The sequence below is a fragment of the Notechis scutatus genome, chromosome Z (genome assembly GCF_049901735.1).
Source record: "Notechis scutatus isolate UNSWTSFEM ecotype Mainland chromosome Z, rNotScu1.2, whole genome shotgun sequence".
Lineage (NCBI taxonomy): Eukaryota > Metazoa > Chordata > Lepidosauria > Squamata > Elapidae > Notechis > Notechis scutatus.
In genome coordinates, this window is record NC_142025.1 from 41974844 (window position 1) to 41995456 (window position 20613).

General features: G+C 36.4%; 2 protein-coding genes across 3 annotated transcripts in view; one reads left to right on the forward strand and one right to left on the reverse strand.

The window, feature by feature from the left end:
* The window catches only part of MIOS (meiosis regulator for oocyte development), a 126618-nt gene that overhangs the window by 68701 nt on the left and 37304 nt on the right, over positions 1-20613 (reverse strand). The window lies entirely within an intron of this gene.
* COL28A1 (collagen type XXVIII alpha 1 chain) overlaps positions 1-20613 on the forward strand; it is an 89074-nt gene that overhangs the window by 32999 nt on the left and 35462 nt on the right. For both annotated transcript variants that reach the window (XM_087945357.1, XM_026677794.2), the window contains exons 12-19: positions 7268-7336; positions 10174-10242; positions 12262-12330; positions 14533-14601; positions 15157-15225; positions 16798-16866; positions 19200-19268; positions 19661-19732. In XM_087945357.1, the coding sequence (XP_087801483.1) occupies positions 7268-7336; positions 10174-10242; positions 12262-12330; positions 14533-14601; positions 15157-15225; positions 16798-16866; positions 19200-19268; positions 19661-19732 (555 nt within the window). The remainder of the gene's footprint in view (positions 1-7267; positions 7337-10173; positions 10243-12261; positions 12331-14532; positions 14602-15156; positions 15226-16797; positions 16867-19199; positions 19269-19660; positions 19733-20613) is intronic.

The following is a 20613-nucleotide window of genomic DNA, read 5'->3' on the forward strand; positions in this document are numbered from 1 at the left end:
AGAATTTCCTTTGATTGTGGAAGCTCTGTTAAGCTGTGGAATATCCTTAGGAAAATTAGAATCCCAGAATATCTCATTGTCCTCATACAAAGTCTAATGCGTAGGTCATGAAACCACAGTCCAGACAGAACACAACAAAACAGATTAGTTCTAAATTGCCAAAGGGGTAAAAAAAAGTTGTATATTGTTTCCATATTTATTCAACCTATATACCTTAACATATATTGAAAGAGCCTGAACTGGAAGAAGATGAGAGTGGGTTTAAAACTGTTGGAAGAAAAGTTAATTATACTGTGCTGCAAATGTGAATAATAAGTTATAGTAAAGGAGCCATGTAAAAAAATTGGATGATTAAAATTAAATATATAAAACCACTAAACCAATGACAGTAAGTTCAGCAACTAGGTAAGAATGGATAATGAAAGCACTGATGTGGTGGATAACTTGTACCTTTTAGGACTGACCATCAAGAGTAAAAAATTCACAGTAGAAAATAAGTGCAATTCACTAGCAATGAAGGCCTTGAAAAATGTATTTAAGTGGTATAATGTGTCTATACTTAGAAAGATTAGAACTATTTGAACAAAGGTTTTTCATCTGCTTTCTATGGATAAAATAATTGGACGAGGAAGAAGCAGGATAGAAAGACTATTCATGCATTTACCTTCTAGTACTTGAGAAGACACCCAAGAATCTAATGAATAGCCAAGAAAACTAATAAATAAATCATCTGAGTCCACTTCTGTCCTGTAGCACAATATTATTAAGATTTGGAGAGATTGCCATCTTTGAACAGAATAATTTTATCCTGAAACATTTGATTTAGAAGAGTGGTAATGTTAAACTTAAGGTACATTGCTTGAATAGTAGGGAGACTTTATAAAATCTTTAAGAGCTATAGTGGCGCAGTGACTAGAATGAAGTATTGCAGGCAAAGTCTGCCCACTTCCAGGAATCTGATTCTGACCAGCTCAAGCTTTCCATTCTTCCAAGGTTGGTAAAATGAAGACCCAGATTGTTGGAGTTAATAATGCTGACTCTGTAAACCACTTAGAGAGGGCTATAAAACACTGTGAGTCTAAGTGCTATTGCTATTACTATTAATTACCCTGTTCAGTAGGTAGCAAATGAGCCTTATAGCATGGCAAATACATTTGGTTCTAATGGACAAATCAAATGATGCCTAATTGATCCTCATTCTTAGTAAAATTTTTGCAAGGCTTTAAAGAACTCCATTGATTACTTTCTAGATTTGCAAATATACTAAGCTACAAAAGCCATCATTCTTAACTAGTTGCATTTTAGTATCCTTTAAATTTCTGATAAATTAATTCCTTGCTCGGGAAGAAATTACAAAGTAAAGTGAATCATTGTTTATAGTTAATAAGTATTCATTCAACTAGAAAAGGTCAGTGCCATTTTCATGTGAGTACTATGGCTGACAGATATTTAGCAGTCTCTCCAAATTTTGTTATCTTTATAGAAAGATCGTTGAACTATTCTTTTTAATTTTCCAGAAACTTATGAATGAATTCTAAGTCTAGTAGTTATTTATATGATGAGTAAGTACTCTTTCCAAGTATATAAATAATAAGTCTGTTCTCAAGATAATGCCAGTGAATGGAATAAGTCAGTTGCTATGGAAGGATTTTCTCCAAGAGGATAATTAATTATTGGAGAGTCACAGAAGAAGATATAGATGGTTTTTCAACTGAAGAACAAATATGGCACACACTTGGAACTGCCTGTGATCAGATCTTCTGTTGATACATTCCAGTGCTAGATAGAAATAACCATTTTATTATATATGTAGATTGTTGAAAAGCTAATCAGTCACAAGATAAATTGATAGCTTCTGATATTCAGAAGTTACAGTCAGGATAATTGGTAGCTCATGGAGCAAAACATTATGACCAATTCAGATGTGTTTTTCTGTACTATCTTGCATAATTTACATGCTTCAGCATTATTAACATAGTTGCAGTGTGTTCTATTTCTCAAACTTTGACATTTATATTATTGTTGAAGCTTTTGTATTTATATTATTGATTTTAATAATAATTTAATACATTTTTAAAGACTTGTATACTTTTAAGATACTTTTTCATTAAATACTCTGTGTAATTTTTTTTATATAGTTTCTTGAAAGGATAACCGCTTTGCAGGGGGGGGAAATCAAATTCTGTGTTAACTGAGAGATTTTAAGAATACATTCATTCAAATGGCCTATTTTTAATATTCTATGAATTGATTGCTTAAAGAATCTACACATAGATTGTCTGCTTTACTTTATAATTCCAATGCTTAGAAATTCTGATTCTATTATTTAGATTAATCAAATGCCAGTTTCAAATTTTAAAAAGGCTATGTTGCTAAAGTGTTTCTCTATCCCTGTTATCTGAGCATTGCTATATTACCAGACTGTGTGCAGATGGCCACTGAACCTTGCATAGCAGCAATTAGAAGATATTAGTCACTGTTTGAGGGTATGGGGATCAATAGACTTGCATATAAACATTTGTACATAGTCAAATGTTTTGAACTCAAAACTACCTTTTGAGTTACATATTTCAAGTTTCAACAGGTGTTTAGACAGTACTAGAAGTATGGGAACAGAATTTTGACTATCCCAAAAGTATTTGATGCTCACAACATTTCTGGAGTGGTTGGAACTGTCCCCAAATACATCCAGTAAAATAGAATAAGTTGACATGAACTTGAAACAGGATGCTTAAAACTCAAATACATGCATACATAAATAAATCAGCAGGGTTTCATGATGAGTCACATTATGAGGTTTCGTAATTTAAATAATAATTTATTAATCCCATCATTATAGTTTGTAAACTTTTGATTTCATTCAATTTTATTGTTTAATAATTGATTGGCTATGTGCTAACAAGTCATTTTCAACTCCCACTAACCACATGGAGAAGATCTGAAAGAACAGGTAAGGGACACAACAACATGGAGACATGTTCTCTATGTTGATGTGTTGAGGTGTTACCTGTTTTTTCAAGTCTTTGAATGGTGGACCTTATTGCCACCATAACTGAATCCATCCACCTCGTGTTTTCTTTCATTCTGTCTTTCCCAGCCTTATAACCTTTTCCAGAGAAACCTATGATTTATAACATAGCATTATAAATGATAAATGATTTTGTCTAGTGACCCTATCATTGCTGAAAGAAACCATGCCTTATCCAGTCACAGAAAAATTGAATGATTTGTTTTCATATAACCCAATATATATGTATTTTAATCTATATATTAATTGAACATATGAAACTGATTATAAAAATGTATCTACTCAACATTACATCTTTAAAAAATGGACTTAATTACCATATTAAAACAATACTTGATATTTTGGTTGCCTTTAAAATTATAGGCTTCTTTGTAGGAATCCTATCAGCATAGAAACTTCGCCAAGATAATTAGAAAAAAATAGACACACATTAGCATGTTATTCTTGGCTTTTCTTCATTTCATGCTGATGGGAAAAATATTGTTGTTTTTTTGGTTGATAATTAACATCAAAACATTAACTTTTCTGTAGTCAAGCACCCATGGGGAGCAGATTTATAATAACATTACATTATTTTAATAAAATATTCATATATAGATAAAAAACTGATGGAAAATATTCAAGTATATTATATCTTGAAAGGAAGTATTTAAAGGATACAATGCTATACTGAAATTTAATTGATTCCATTACATAGTTTCTGGAAAAGTTCTGTGTGCTGACAGAATGTTAGGATACCTGTCATGAAAAATAATGAGATTGTCAAATAATAAGGTTTGCATTTGCTCTCAGTATATACCATTGCACTGAGACCTGAGAAATGCAAATCTCATTAAATATAGTTGCAAAAGAACCAATTTGGTATACTGGTTCAGGCATCAGGTTAGAAACCAGGAGATTGTGAATTCTAGTTCTGCCTTAAACATGAAATGTGATCTTGGACCAGTCCCACTCTCGGCCTTAGGAGGCAAACAGTAGCAAACTACTTCCAGGAATTAATAATGATTTGAAGATGTGTGCACATGTGCATGTGTGCATAAACATATATTTTCACTTACTTTCAGATAAACGTATGGAAACATTTTTTCTCTTTTGATTCATTTACTTTAAGGAGAAATTAAAGTTATAAATTTCGTTATGTCACTTGAAAGATGAACAACTTGTTTTCAAAAATTCTCATTCATTCATAGTTGCTGATTTGCTTACTGGTACAATCTCTGTTGTTTTTGTTTCTACTCCTTAAAGTAAAAGTTTTAACAAAAGCTCTTTGTCCTAATTAATTGCTCCATGGAAAATAAACATATAACTGGAAATTCATGCTTAAAAACAATCCTTCAGAAAGGAAGTATTTCCTGGAATGGAAAGATGGTAATATGTCAGACCACCTGTTAGTATTCAGTGAAATACAAGAACAATTAATGAACAAGAACTAGAAGCTGGAGCAATGAGAAAGCTTTGGGATATTAAGACCAGAGTTTTAATTAATTGATGTCCCTAAATATAGATACTGAGCTATCAACACAACACTAATAAAAGGATAAGGAATCGTACTGAAAGCAATATGGCAAAATAAAAGATTATTTAATAGATTGATCAGAGACAATTTTGTCACCAAACTGGATTCACAAATCACCCTAACAGGGATAAAAAATCAATCCCATGCTTAACAATGCTTAACATATGAGAACCATAGATATTTATAATTGAAAAAGATAATTGCATCTTAACATGCATTGCATTGTATCATTATATTAGGTTTTGCATGCTACAGTGCTTGCTATATGCATTATTTCATATATACAGGTGAAACTCAAAAAATTAGAATATCGTGCAAAAGTTCATTTATTTCAGTAATGCAACTTAAAAGGTGAACCTAATATATGAGATAGACCCATTACATACAAAGCAAGATAGTTCAAGCCGTGATGTGTCATAATTGAGATGATTATGGCTTACAGCTCATGAAAACCCCAAATCCACAATCTCAGAAAATTAGAATATTGTGAAAAGGTTTAATATTCTAGGCTCAAAGTGTCCCACTCTAATCAGCTAATTAAGCCATAACACCTGCAAAAGGTTCCTGAGCCTTTAAATGGTCTCTCAGTCTGGTTTAGTAGGAATCACAATCATGGGAAAGACTGCTGACCTGACAGTTGTGCAGAAAACCATCACTGACACCCTCCATAAGGAGGGAAAGCCTCAAAATGTAATTGCAAACAAAGTTGGATGTTCCCAAAGTGCTGTATCAAAGCACATTAATAGAAAGTTATGTGGAATGGAAAAGTGTGGAAGAAAAAGGTGCACAAGCAGCAGGGATGACCGCAGCCTGGAGAGGATTGTCAGGAAAAGGCCATTCAAAAGTGTTGGGGACTTTCACAAGGAGTGGACTGAGGCTGGAGTCAGTGCATCAAGAGCCACCACATACAGACAGATCCTGGACATGGGCTTCAAATGTTGTATTCCTCTTGTCAAGCCGCTCCTGAACAACAAACGTCAGAAATGTCTTACCTGGGCTAAATAAAAACAGAACTGGTCTGTTGCTCAGTGGTCCAAAGTCCTCTTTTCTGAGAGAGCAACTTTTGTATCTCATTTGGAAACCAAGGACCCAGAGTCTGGAGGAAGAATGGAGAGGCACACACTGCAAGATACTTGAAGTCCAGTGTGAAGTTTCCACAGTCTGTGTTGATTTGGGGAGCCATATCATCTGCTGGTGTTGGTCCACTGTGCTTCATTAAGTCCAGGGTCAACGCAACCGTCTACCAGGAGATTTTGGAGCACTTCATGCTTCCTTCCACAGACGAGCTTTATGGGAATGCTGAGTTCATTTTCCAGCAGGACTTGGCACCTGCCCACACTGCCAAAAGCACTGAAACCTGGTTCAATAACCGTGGGATTACTGTGCTTGATTGGCCAGCAAACTCACCTGACCTGAACCCCATAGAGAATCAATACATATGCATGCTTATACTTTTCAGAGTTCCGATATTGTTCTATGTACAATCCTTGTTTTATTGATTGCATGTACTATTCTAATTTTCTGAGATTGTGGATTTGGGGTTTTCCTGAGCTGTAAGCCATAATCATCTCAATTATGACACATCAACATTGAACTATCTTGCTTTGCATGTAATGAGTCTATCTCATATATTAGGTTCACCTTTTAAGTTGCATTACTGAAATAAATGAACTTTTGCATGATATTCTAATTTTTCGAGTTTCACCTGTACATACATATTATATGATATGTAGTCCCAAAGTTATCAGCATTACTGTTCTTGAGCTGTAAAAGTTAAGCTGCAACTCTTGCAAAGATTGTTACCAAATATAGTACAACTTTGAAATTTCTGCACATTTCAACCTTTCAAAACTAGCAGATAATGCCTCCATTTGCTGTTTATAGTGGGGAGAGGATTAGAAGTCAATAGGTCTATTATATGGAGAAATGAAATAAGTAATGATGGTAATACAAATAAAATCTGGATATAGAGTGCAGATTGGCTTTTACATCATTTCTACACTGGCTTTCTTGCATTAAATTAAGAAGAAACAGAATATTGTATAGCTCTATCTTTATATTTCATCTGTGTATATAAGTTTTTTTTTCTTTTTTTTTTGTTTTTCAATGCTAGTATTTTCCTTAGATTTTTAGGGTTGCTTTTTTTTCTTTACTAATTTTTATATATCTCCCCAGAATAATCATTCAACTGAAAATTTCATCTAGGACCACTTGGAAAGCAATTTTTAGGATGTGTCACCTTATATATATATTTTGCTTCAGGAGGACAAACATTCAAAATAAATGCAGAAATTATCTTATTAAAAGTAGAATCTGAAGAATTAATAGAATGCTTTTCAGAGTAAACCATTATTTGTGAAATAAATTTTTATATTCTGTTCGAGCTTGTGGGGCCCCTTTTGTTGACACTGATGGATCATAATATCTCTTAGCTACTTTCTGTATTAAATTTATTTTTTGTGTTGTGTTTCAACTTTTAAACAATTGATTGTTTGCTGTACTGGTTTAAATTGGGCTATTATACAAATTGAAAAAATGACTGAATGAGTGTTCTACATTGCATGAAGTTTTAATCAGTAAAATTAATAAAGGATCAAGTTAGCACTATTGGGAATCTGGATATACTAAATGCCAAAATTTAATTTCATACCATATTTTCATACCATATTGTCATACTTTCCTATATACAAAGAGTTAATTAGTAAATTTTTATTCATTTTAAGGGAGAGCCAGGACCAGCAGGTCCTTATGGTCCTGCAGGAATCCCTGGAATTGGATATCCAGGACCTAAGGTAATACACATCGAGTCATACATAGCTCTATAGACTGCAATCAGAGAACATCAGTTTATACAGTATAATATTGTCTTGTATGGATGGGTAAATGAAGCCCTTTTTAGCCTTTCAGTATTTTACGTTTTTATTTTTTAAATCATATAAACACAGGAACATTAAGTATAACAGTGAAAATAGGCCTGACACATTTAAAAAAGAAAGAAAATAATCCATAAAGTTCTAATCTTACCATTTAGTGTTATAATAGATAACAGATAATTAGAGTTAGAAGGGACCTTGTAGGTCATCTAGTCCAATCCCTCGCCCAAGCTGGAGACCCTACACCATTTCTGACAAATGGCAGTCCAATCTCTTCTTGAACCATTACTGTGGTTCTAACAAGCTACATTTTTCCCTGGCCTTCCAAAAGAGGTTGTACTCATAATTTCTTCAAAATAAAATGCAGAGAATGAACACCTCTTCGACCTGAACAATGATTTAGGGACGTGTCTCTTCACATGCAATCAAAAAGCCAGTAGCCAGAGTTCCATTTTGTTGGCAGAGCAAAATGGTTAAAAAATCAATCAATGATGTCTTTCTCATAAGTTAATGTATCTAAGGTGCAAAGCCAATCAAATTATGTCAATATGACAGAGCAATCTTGCAAGCACCTCTATTGTTGTCTGACAGCTAAAATAGCAAATTGTTCCTTATCCAATGTACTAAAACCTTTCATGCCATTAAAAATGTAATGTTTGTGATAGCTCTCTCATGGTTCCTAAGGATAGAAGACTGATGGGAGGATGTAAACAGCAAACCATCTTGTTATATGGCAGCCATGATGACCCAAATAAAGAATTAATATATTTTTGAGGTGGGAGATTTAAGTTAACAGAAACTCTCAGAAGTTTTGCATCCTCAGAATTTCAACAAGACCTTATAGTGTAGTGAAGTCCAATTTGTTTACATTACTTCCATTACTTCCTATGATAAGCCACTATGCTAAAGCTTCTGTGTCTGCAGTTCAGTGGTGATATCAAGCTGGTTCGTACTGGATCGGGCGAACTGGTAGCAAAAATTTGGCATGGGTCGCCAAACCAGTAGCAACATCTAACTGGCCATGCCTCCAACCCAGTTGCCCAGTCTCCGCTCGCTTGCCCACCCACACAATGCTCACTCACCCCACCCACCCACCTGCCACTTGTGCCACGCAGTCACTCCTCCCCTCCTGGGTCCTTGTGGTTTGCCATTTTAGCCTTCCCACATGGTGCCTGCGCCCCAACTGAGCAGCCCTGGTCTTCCTGCTCACAGGTAAGCCTAGCCCCTCCCCCACTGTCCCTAGAGTTTTCTGGGCCTTCCCTCCCATCCCTGCACTTTTCTGGGTTTTCCCTCCCATCCCCAGGTGTTCCCTACCATCCCTGGATTTTTCCAGGCCTTTCCTCCAGTCCCCGGGCTTGGCTGGCTGGCTAAATCAACATGGCTCCATCCCACGTGGCGCTTTCCCAGCTTTCCCTACCACGTGGCGGCTGTGGCACAGCAAGTGCAGGTGGATGTCCCAGCTGGGGTTGCTGAAAATCGTGCACTGCATATGCAGCCCTGGCTGGGACATCTACCCAACTGCCCTGCTCTCCCACTCCTGCCCGCAAGAAAGCAAGTGGCCACCGGAGGTCTTTGGGAGGGAGGGTGGATGCTGCTGCCGCTGCCGCCATCTGCAGAGGTGCTTTGGGAGGAATCCAGCCTTGGAGCAGTTTTGCAGGTTAACAGACATGCATTTGCAGCTAGCCAATGCCCACAAGGAACTGAGGCTTAGAGCAGTTTAAAGGAGGACTGCTCCTTCACCCTAGCCATGCATTTTCAAGCAGCCACTTGAAAACACATGACTGTGGGTGGAGGAGCGGTCTGTTAACCTGCAAAACTACTCCAAGGCTGGATTCCTCATGGACGTTAGAAGTACCCCTTGTGGCTGATGGGGGTGGGGAAATCCAGCCATGGAGAAGTTTAAAGGAGCCGCAAATGCCACACCTAGTCACATGCCCACCAAGCTATGCTTACCCAGTCACATGACCACCAAGACACTCCCACCCAGTCACATGACCACCAAGCAAGCACGCCCAGTCACATGACCACAAGCCATGCCCAGTCACATGACCACCAAGCCACACCCACCAAATAAGCCACGCCTGCAGAACTGGTAGTAAAAAATTTTGAATCCCACCACTGCTGCAGTTGATAGGATTTGGGATTCATTGATGGAAAATGCACAACATAGAGTGATAATTTGTGCTATTTTTACTGTATTCATCACTCTAACATTTGATGGAACACTCTAACATTTGATAATAAAGATTTGGGGGATGTTTACATATTGATGCAGGTCATAAAAGTGAAATGTTATGCTGGATGGATCAAAGTTTAGCTTAAGTGCTAAAAATGGTTGTGATCAATTAAGTCATAACAATTAAAATATGATAAACCTATTTTGATGATGAATACATCAAGTTGATATATGCATGTTTTATTCCGAAGGAAGTTATATTTAATTCAGTTGCACATATTCCAATATAGTACATAGCTTATGGCTTACAATATATTTCATTTTAATTATAGTAATTTTTTTAGTTATGATATAGTTTTATTTGATGAAATTAAAAGTGTGACTCTATTCTTTCCATTCTGGTCCCTAGTCTCCACATTGTCTGGAATCATACAACCATGACTGATGTATTAGATCAGTGATTGTCATGGGCCTTAATAATTAGATGATGCCATAAAACACTAGTAGAGAAATTGTCTTGGAAAATCTATTTGGAGCAATAACAATTTTAGAATTTTCATTTAAAAAAATATTTTACAAGGGTGATAGAGGTCAAGAAGGAAGAATTGGGCTTCCAGGACCAACTGGAATTGGTGAGCCAGGCTTAACAGTAAGTAAATTTGTAAATACTTTTTCTAGAATTGTAATTACATTTTTATGTTTTGTAATCTTTAAAGTAAGTTTTGAGAAAGCAATGAACTCTGAGAGGCAGCTTAAACTATTTGTGATGAATAATTAATTAATTAATATAATATCCAGCAGCATTCTCAGGTTCTGAAACACCTAAAATATTAAAGCAACTTGTTAAATCATTTAACCTACTACTACTTTTTATATATATTTGTTATCAATAAATAAATTGGATATGCAGATGTTAAGACATGAATGCAATAAAAAATGAAAGATTCCTATATTATCTAGACCAGTGGTCCACAACTGTTTTGGCTCCACAGACTGGCAGTGAAATGGTAGTAGGAGAGAGGGGATGGTTTCACATACACAGTGTAATCCTGTGCATGCACAAATAAAGCTTCATATGCTCACCCGTTGCTTGCACAGTCTAATCCTCTGCGGCCCAGTTCCCAATGGGCCACGGACCAGTATTGATCTGCAGCACGGGGGTTGGGATCCCTGGCCTACACAACAAGAGAATATCTTAACTTCCATATCAATTGTCAGTGGATCTCAAATTGTGATTTATATAACAAAAATAATATTTATAATTTATTGAGGACCCAGATTGTTGGGGGAAGTATGCTAACATTGTAAACCACTTACAGAGGGCTGTAAAGCACTATGAAACAGTATATACGTCTAGTGCTATTGTTATTGTTTTATATTATGTTTGTATAGAAAGGGACTATCAAAAGAACAGTTCGTTGTATATGTAATAATGATTATACTTCTTTAAAACATGTTTCTACAATGTTGCTTTTCTACACTTACCAAGTCTGGGGTGGGATTAGCAAACTATAAATATGATTATGAGATAGAAGCTAAAACATTTTCAGAGAATGTACATGGAATCTGACAACCAAACAACATAAATTGATTTTCTGTGCCTTTACTATGGCTAAAAGGCTGATATACCATATATTGCAGCCCTGGAAAAATAAATTCACGGCTCTATTTATTCAATGGGTTGAAGACCTGACTGCACCTATCTTTTATGAACAGATTGCTTATAGACATAGAGATTGTATAGACAAGTATAATGAAATATGGAAATTGTTTATACAGAATACAGTGGATTTTAAAAAAGATAGTGGTATAAATTATTAGAAATACTGTCTACATGTATATTTGAATAATATTTTCATTACCCATGTATATATAGAATTATAACTGTTTATTGTTATAATGATGCACAACTATCATAATTATGGTTTTTTGTCGTATTTCTTTCCATTTTTCTTAAAGAACTTTTTATGTGTTTTTTAATGATTAAAATGTATTAATAGTAATACATATAGTACTATAATGGTGGATCATGTGTTCCGTCTGGCACTCTTACAGTATACTTTATAGTCAACTTTGACATGTAAATAGCAATTCCACTGTTTCCCTTTTTTCTTCAATGAGAGTGAACAACCTGCTTGGTCTGCTAGGTACATTTGGCATCTGGAAAACATGTTTCAGAAACCTTGTCTAACAAATTATGATGCCAGATAACTGATCAAAAATGCAGTCTTAAAATTCTGAAATATCAAAAGAGCAAGTTTTATACTTCAGAACTTTGCTAGTGCTTTATTATGATTCTGTACCATATTGATTGGGATTAATTTGGAGATTTTTAATGCTGGCATGTGATTGTTATAGTATTTATTTAGTTTTAACTAATGAGTTACTATGGAAAAAACTTTGGTCGGGTGGTCTAAAAAAGCAATTTTCAAAAAATCAATGAAAATAAACAATATACTTGAAGTTAAGCTGATTCTATACTTTTCAGCAAAGAAATCAAAATTAAGTAAAAATAAAACTCAACAGTGGGGGCTTTTTTAGTGTCAGGAAAACATTGAGCACATGGAAACATTCCACAACATTGATGAAGGCTGTCTATACAGAGGGAATAGTGCATATATGATACTGAACCATCTATTCACAAGATCTTTTTTTTCTCCAAATTCAGGGGCCACGTGGTCCTGAGGGCCTGCAGGGTGAAAGAGGCCCACCAGGTGAAGGACTACCAGGACGGAAGGTTAATATTCTATCTAAAACAAATAGACTTCCAAATAGACATAGTGACTATTTCCCTGTTTATTTTAATTATTTCTTTCTAGGAATTTGTTTATAGGCAATGACTTCTTGCCACTGGGTTTTTCGGCTTTAAAATATTTCCTTGTCCCCTGAAACGCAAGAAACATGTTTCCTCCTTATCAAAGCATGAATATGACAATTTGTCAGTCTGATGAAAGCTTTATCAGATTTGCAATATTTTGTAAGCAGAAAAATAGTTGAGTAAACACATAAGGCTTGCGAGAGGTATAGAAAATGATGCATACTGTAAAACAAGTAATTAGGATTAGTCTTTTCCAATGAGACCAGCAAACATCCCTATCCTGAGCATCCCTAGCTTTCTTATGTTTTCCCAGACTTTTTGTTTCACCCGACCTTCAATATGAATGATGGGACCCAAGGAATGTCATAATGAATCTCCATGGACATTTATATTTTTATGGAGCATTACCAGCATTTGGAAGTAAAATATGTGAAGCTACTAAGTAACGAAGAAGTTTAAAAATATAAAAACAATGATTTAATTGTGGGAATTAAAGCAATATTTATTTCCTGTTCCCACATGTATCCTGTACTGTACACCGGAAGATTCACGACCTCCTGCTGATTGAGATTACTCATTTATTTTTCTACAGACTTTTCCTGTTCCAATTTCCAATTTATTCATATTTAATTGAAGGAACCCTGATGACAAAATTTCTGATTTTTAGCAGAAATTAGATTGCAACCAAGTCATTTACTGCATATACTGCATAACATTAACTCTTTGACCTTGTAATGCCAAATTTCTGTAGTTATTAGGAAATTTTAGAAATTTAGTAAAACTACCATACTGTCAGGTCCAAAGAACAAAAATGACATGCAGAGTTACTGCTGAGTAGTTTCCCCTTCTTGCCAGACTAAAGCAGTTACCTACATAATTATAGATGTACTCTGTGACCTGCTAATGAGGAACATGCCTTCTCCCTGCCTACCAGATTTTCCAAGTTCTGTCTTTTTGTCCTCTGGGAAGCTGTTTTTCCTTGCTGGGATTCCAGATTGCATTCTACCACACATATAAATGCATCTCCTACTTGCCTGTTCATGAGGATCACCCATTTACTAATTCTGGAGGACATGTGCATGTCTTCAACCAGTTCTAATCAGCTACGGAAAAAAAAAACCTCTAATCAACTTTTCTTGCTCCATGTCAAAATGGAGTTTTCCAATCTCTGTTAATGCCAGTGAGAATATTTTCTCAACAACATATGCAGGGGGAAAAGTGGCAGATCAAAAAAAAAAAAGATGGAAGCTTGAGATTGTACAGATTGAGGGTGCTGTTTTCCAGATGTGAGGAGAATGGAACGTGTAGAAGAAAATTTTAGGAGTTTAATTTTTTTCCCCAAATTGATTGAGGTTATAGAAAAAGAAATAGGAGCAGAAATTCATGCCACTGATTAACTAAGTATGTGACTGCGCTTCACTGATTGTCCTGTGTAGTGCCAGAAAGAACTCTCTAATATAAATTAGACCAATGAAAGATTAGCAATATCTTTTTATTTTAAAAATCTTGTACTACATGCCATCCTGTATGTGATTTGACCGAGTCTGAATCTGTTTACGTCCAATTAGAATTCAAATGTGACGTTCTTTTGTCTCTCATTCTCTGCTTGTTTTTATTAGAAGTAGAATAGAGTGATTTAATCAAAATGGAAGTAAATATATAACATAAGCTGGGCTGAAAAATGGGAGAATGATGGAAAATAGATTAATCTTTTATTGCCCTTTTGCAAATGCAATTGAATGGATGCACAGAGTGGTGGATAATAATGTTACATTATTATATTGTGCCTTGAATCTACATAGTTTAAGGCAGTGTTTCGTAATCTGTGGTCCGCAGATTCCTGGGGGGCACAATGATATTATAGGGGATCTGCGAAGGCTTGAGAAAATGCTATGATTTAAATCTTGAGTTAAGTCTTGGGGGGTCTGTGGCCATGCTCAGTGGCTACAAAAGGTATTTAAAGAGGGGTCTATGTGGGATAAAAAGTAAGAACCACTGGTTTAAGACATAAACTTTATATTAAAGAATTGGTCCTTGCTGTAATTTAATAAAATATCTTTCTGTGGTAAATGTTGAGTACAATCCTAAGTCAACTCAGAAAATCTTAATAAATCTTTCCAGGGAGACAAAGGTTCTGAGGGACCTGCTGGACCGGTTGGATCCCCAGGCCTATCCATCCAAGGAGATAAGGTACCATATAGAACTGATGGTATAAACAGAATGTAATATGACTGAACCCCCAGCACTGAAGCTTCCACATGATAATGCCTCGGAAGAATTAAAGAAAATAATAAATAAAATCAAAGCTAAGAATAGAGAGAAGTTTTAAAGAACAACTTATTCAGCTGTGAGGTGGCTTAGAGCTAAGTTAAGATGGTGGTCTCACATTATAACTGATACTCTGTCACTTTTGTATGTGCAACATACAGTGTTTTATGCACATCCAAAAAGGCAAGGTTTTTGATCACGTTGCCACAACCACCACCTGGAATTTTACCATGGATGTTGCAGCATTAATTCAGATAATTGAGATAATTGCAGTATCGCTGCCTTGTGACATAGTCTCATTATTTTCCCAATTGTTCTTCTCTCATTATTCTCCCATTCAACCCAGTTCTGTTCCTTCTTAGTAATTTGTAAACTATTGTGCAATCAGATTGCATAAGACTTTTCAAGTTTGAACCTAACATCATTATGGTGACACTTCAATTAACGCAATAATTTACGGGAGCATTTTTCATGTAGGGAGAACGAGGGATGGAAGGAGCCCAGGGCCCAATGGGACCACCTGGAACTGGCATCCAAGGAAATCAGGTAACATCTCATTTGGTCCCCTCACTCCAAAATCCATTCTTCCTTAAATATTTTTAAATTGTCTGTGGGGCAACTACAATGTATGATCATTAAGTATTTGCATATCTAGGTTAATTTATAATTCGAGGGTAATCACAGAATCTTAAGAACTCCAAGCAAATTAGAATTACCCAGCAAGTTTGAAGACCCTTAATTTTTGTACTGTTTCCCAATACAGTACAAAAAAGGAAATACTTGATATTATAGCCAAACCAATCAATATTGAAGCTGCCTTATATCAAGTAGACTCTTGGTCCATCTGACTTTGTCTTGGTGACACAGTTGCCCAGAGCTTTTACAGAGTTTCAGACTGCTGTTCTTCAAGCCTCCCAAAAGAATTCTGGGATCGAACCAGGGAAATACTGCATGCAGAACTGGTATTTCATTACTGAGCTAGAGCCACATCATTGTAAGAATAAAAACAATGTGATATCTTTTTGCAAAAATTTCAATTTCTTAATGGCAATTTATAGCAAACATTAAGAATAGCTACAGCTATCATCAAAAGTAAATATATTGATTTGGGGATGTTTTCTGGAGTGTAATGAATTACTCTAGTACTCTCGGTTTTATAGTTGAGCAGAACCAGTCTAATTTATGTGCTTTTATTCAATTGTAAGTTAATATATGTCTGAATTCATCTGCAAATCTAAACAAAATGCTTGAGGTTTGCTCCTCCTGCATGAAAATAACATTTATTTTTGTAAATAAATGCAAATGAACTATAAAATTAAGATGAACACTCTAACATTCGATAATTCTAAATCTGGATTATTTTAAAGAGCTATCGCCTAGAATTCAAAGCCAAAAAGGAATTTTAATTCATTGTAAATCAAAGGTGGAATGCATGCTTTACCTGTAGCAATTCCTGGGTTTGATTCTTGGTAGCAGCTAACCTTAGATGTGACATAAAATGTGACAATAGTTATGATGGTGCAGTGGTTAGAATCCAGTATGGCAGGCTAACTATTGACTGCCAGGAGTTCAGTCCTGACCAGTTCAAGGTTTACTCAGCTTTCCATCATTCCAAGGTCAGTAAAATGAGGATCCAGATTGTTGGGGGCCATATGTGCATTTGGTGCTTAGAGAGAGTTGTAAAGCACTGTAAATTGGTGTATAAGTCTAAGTGTTATTGCTTAGTGCTATAAAAGATGCTGAGGCCTTTAGCCTTGCTACCAGCTAGAGTGGACATATCTGGATTAGTCCCACAAATTTCCAGTAGAGTTGTTGTCTTATGGTCTAGGAGTAACATTTGAAGAATATTTGATTCCAGCACATTAATATTTGTCCAAACAAGTCTAATGCTGCAATAACTGTATAAAAAATTGAAGGTGGATATAGATAGAAAGCATGGGAAAAAAGAAACGATACATAGCTAATTTTCAGTGACAAAATAATTTAAGCTTGCATTTGAAAGTACAAATTACTAAATGTTTGTGAGTCAATTTTCTTTTTTTATTATATGATGACTGTCCGTTCTGTCAATAGAATGAGCAAGGACAAGTTTATCCAATTGAAAAAATATATTTTCAGGGTATTCAAGGGCTAAAAGGTGCTCCTGGTGTGAAAGGGTCACGAGGAATAGGACTGCCTGGACCAAAAGTATGTATATATGTGTTAAATTTATAGGCTGATACTATCTGCTACAACTCTGGTGCATTTATAAAATAAACAATAAAAGCCATCACTCTGTTAAACAATTGATTTGCATAACACTGTCGAACTATCTAGTAGGGCACATTACAATTATTCTTCTCATCTACCTATTTCCTTACTTTCTTATGACTACAAGTTTGTTGCTTGTATCTGATGATTTATATTAATTGTTTTTTTAGTATCCTAGTATGATTTATGTTGACTGCTTTTTAGTATCCTATGACTATCACTTATGATTATGATGAATGTATTTTATAATGATTATGATCAGGTTTTATCATTTGTTGCTTGTATGTACACTGAGAGCTTATGCATCTTCTGTGTCCCATTCCTTCTGTGGGCCATTCCATCACACTTGGCCAATAAGGAATTCTGTTCTGCTCTGCTCTGCTCTATTCTATCCTAAAAAATCCCATCCCATTCTAATTTTCAAAGTGCAGTAGACACAGTACAGTATACATAATTTGCATCTAGGAAGATTTCATGTCTTCATTATAATAATAAAACATAAAAGAATTTTCTGTAGTATGCATTTAACTCCACTACAATATACATAATGACATGTCAGGGGATGACTGCTATGTTAACATATATTTAAACTATTTAAATCCCAACACTTTTCTATAATATATGTAGTTGGCAGTTAATAACATTAAGAAAAGCACAAAAGTATGAAAACATAGCAGGGAATCCATATAACATCAATATAGATAGTTTAAAACATTCAAACAATAATTTAATATTAAATATTACTATCAGATTACTTGCAATGGGAATTCCCATTTGAAGTTAGTTATTACAATTTGGAAGTAGAATTTTTCCCCCCAGTGCATGTCTCACCATGTGAATGGTGTTAATACCTCTAGCATGATGCTGGAGATACTAAGTTCTAGTCAGCTCCTTTGAGGCATTTGTTATGGACACATTTCTTTCATTCTGAGGCATTCTGTTATGGACACATTTCTTTCATTCTGTTCCCTAGCCATTATTTTCCAATGCTATTCTGCTTTAGGCACACTGCTTTCTTTTATCTAAAAAGGCCTCTTTCCCCTACTTTTCTTTCCTTTACTGTGGAGGAAAGTAAACATGGCAGAAAAAATCATTAATACCTCTAGCAGAAGTATAGGTGGAAGAGAAGCTAAAGAGCTACTCCCCCATATCCCTTTCCATCAGGGAAAGAGGAGTCAAACACATCATCAGTCTCAAGTCCCTTCACGCTCACAAGAGATCTAAGTCCAATCCACTTTGAATTCATTGATTCCTACGTACTGCTAATTTCCTTTGACCCTGAGTAGTTCAGATTCTTGTAGAGATCTTAAGCTGGCAATAAACCTGTATATTAATTTGAACTGCCTGGAGTCTTGGTTTCATGTGCTTGACAAATATGTGAATTAACTTGTGACCACAGCACTGATCATCTCTCAAAACTTGTCTCCTCCCTTAGGGACAGCGGCTAGTAGAGGTTTTACTATTGACAGGAATTCTACCAATTACTTTTCTATACTTCTGCCTTAGATATGTGATGGTAACACCAAATTCTGGAAAGAAACACTTTAGCAGAGCAGTGAAGCAAGTCTATCTGAATGAGAGGATGCTTTTCCACATCTAGTAATCAGAGTTGAGACAGATTAAACTTGATAAGGCAACATGCAAAGTGACAGGCTCTATTCTGTGCATTGAAAAAAAATTGTATCTGTAAATAGATAATGTGTGAAATATACTGTTCTGACCCAGCTCCCCAAACACGACAAACCCTCTGACATGAACTCAAAAGATTCCTTAGTTTCTCTTGCAGGCTAACAAGTCCATCCAGCCGGAAGATTGTCTGCCACATCTGTTAATCTCTACCCCCTGCCTTTTATTCCTCTGAACTAGGGTGAGGCCTTGCTAGCAATGGTGGCTCTTCCTTCTCCACGATCAGCCCATGGTTTTCTACCGCTCTTCTCTTTTCTGCCTTCTGTGCAGCCACATGTCAAGCACTGGACCCAGCTGTTCCTCCTCTTCTTTATCAACCACCTCCAGACCTGGACGCTGTTTAGTCTCCATCTGAAGGTTGACTGATGGCCCAGGCCCAGGCTCCGCCTCTGTCTCTCTCTCTCTGCCAGGTCCATTTCCTCTTCCCCCTCGGAGCTCCCAAGTTGCCCTAATGCTGACCCTGACTCCCACGCCTCCTCCTTCTCATCTGATTTAGCTGTTGGAGGGGCCAGCGGCCACCAGGCCACAACATATACATTATTAAGAAATATTTGTTCATTAATTTTTATTTTTGTTTTTGCAAGGGAGACTTGGGACCATCTGGACAAAAAGGAGATATAGGAGCACCAGGAATTGGGCAGCCTGGACCGAAAGTGAGCCTGTTTTACATTCATAAATCTAAAATTTAAATTTTTGTTTGATGAAATGAAACTTTCCTATGAGCGGTGATTCTGGAAACTGCATTACTCAAGGGGACAATTGTTTGAATGCAGTAGAAATATTGTTACATCAGTTAATAATAGCATATAAATATTCCACAATATTTCTAGCAAAACACACCATAGTGATGATTCAATATCTGATAATATCTGAGTAAGTTAAGGTACTCACATTCATTCAAGATGAAAGCAAAAGTTCTTAACTGAATTTCACACATTTAAAGAATTTGAATGGAAGTAATCAAGCATTCTCCCCAAACAATGCAAATATATTGAACTGTTTTATTTAAAAAATCATTTTTTTAAAAAGACACTTTCTTTCAAAGGGAGACCCGGGAAGAACAGGATTTACAGGAGAAAGTGGTAAACCAGGAATACAAGGGATGCCAGGAAAAAAGGTAATTGGTTTTGTTAAGTTCGGAGGCGTGGGCGCAAGAACAGAGACGAGGCATCGGTAGTGACTCAACTCTTTATTAAGTGACTTCAGAACAGAGCGAAAACCCTTGGACAGCAGCATCCCTTTTATAGGGCTGGCTGCTGTCCCATTAACCAATGAACTACGTTTAATACCTTTGGTTTCTGTCCAATGGGAACAGCCTGTTGTAAGCCAATCAGGATGCCCGGAATGGACCAATCCCCACTTGCTCTGATGGGCCAATCAGAAGAGCAGGATTTCGAGCCTGCTTTTCTAGCTAGCTTTGTTAACTTTTAATAAAGCGTATTTTATTAGTTCATAACACCCCTTCCCCCCAGGTTCCGTTTACACGGGGTGGTGATGTATTCTCGAAGGTATGCAGGTTTTTTAACCTGCCTGGTCGACTTGCGTTGCTCCATCAGTTTCTGCTCGCGGTTTGGCTCCGGTTGAGCGCTTCCCGCAATGTCCGGTAGCAACGCTTCTGTTTCTCCGGGAGACGATTCAGCGCTGTTATTTTCGCTCTCCTCATTGTAGTCAGCCAGGTTCCTGGGGTTAGTTCCGGGGTCTCGTGGGCCTACTTCCATCGCGGAGTCGAGCCGCGGTGAGGCAAGTCCCCTCCTTGATTCTTCTTCCAGTGGCGCGTTTCTTGGCTGTTGCGTTTCTATAATGGCGTTGTCGTCCATTTCGTCCTCGGACCCATCTGTATCGGTATTTCCTCCCCCCCAGTCAGAGTTCCCGGGGAGTTATGTGAGCCGGGTTGCAATCTGGAACGCAACTGATCTATGTGTCGTTTCCAGGATTTGCCATCTGCAGTTTGCAAACGGTAAGATCTGGGGCCGGTGAGGTAGGTTATGGTTGCTGGGA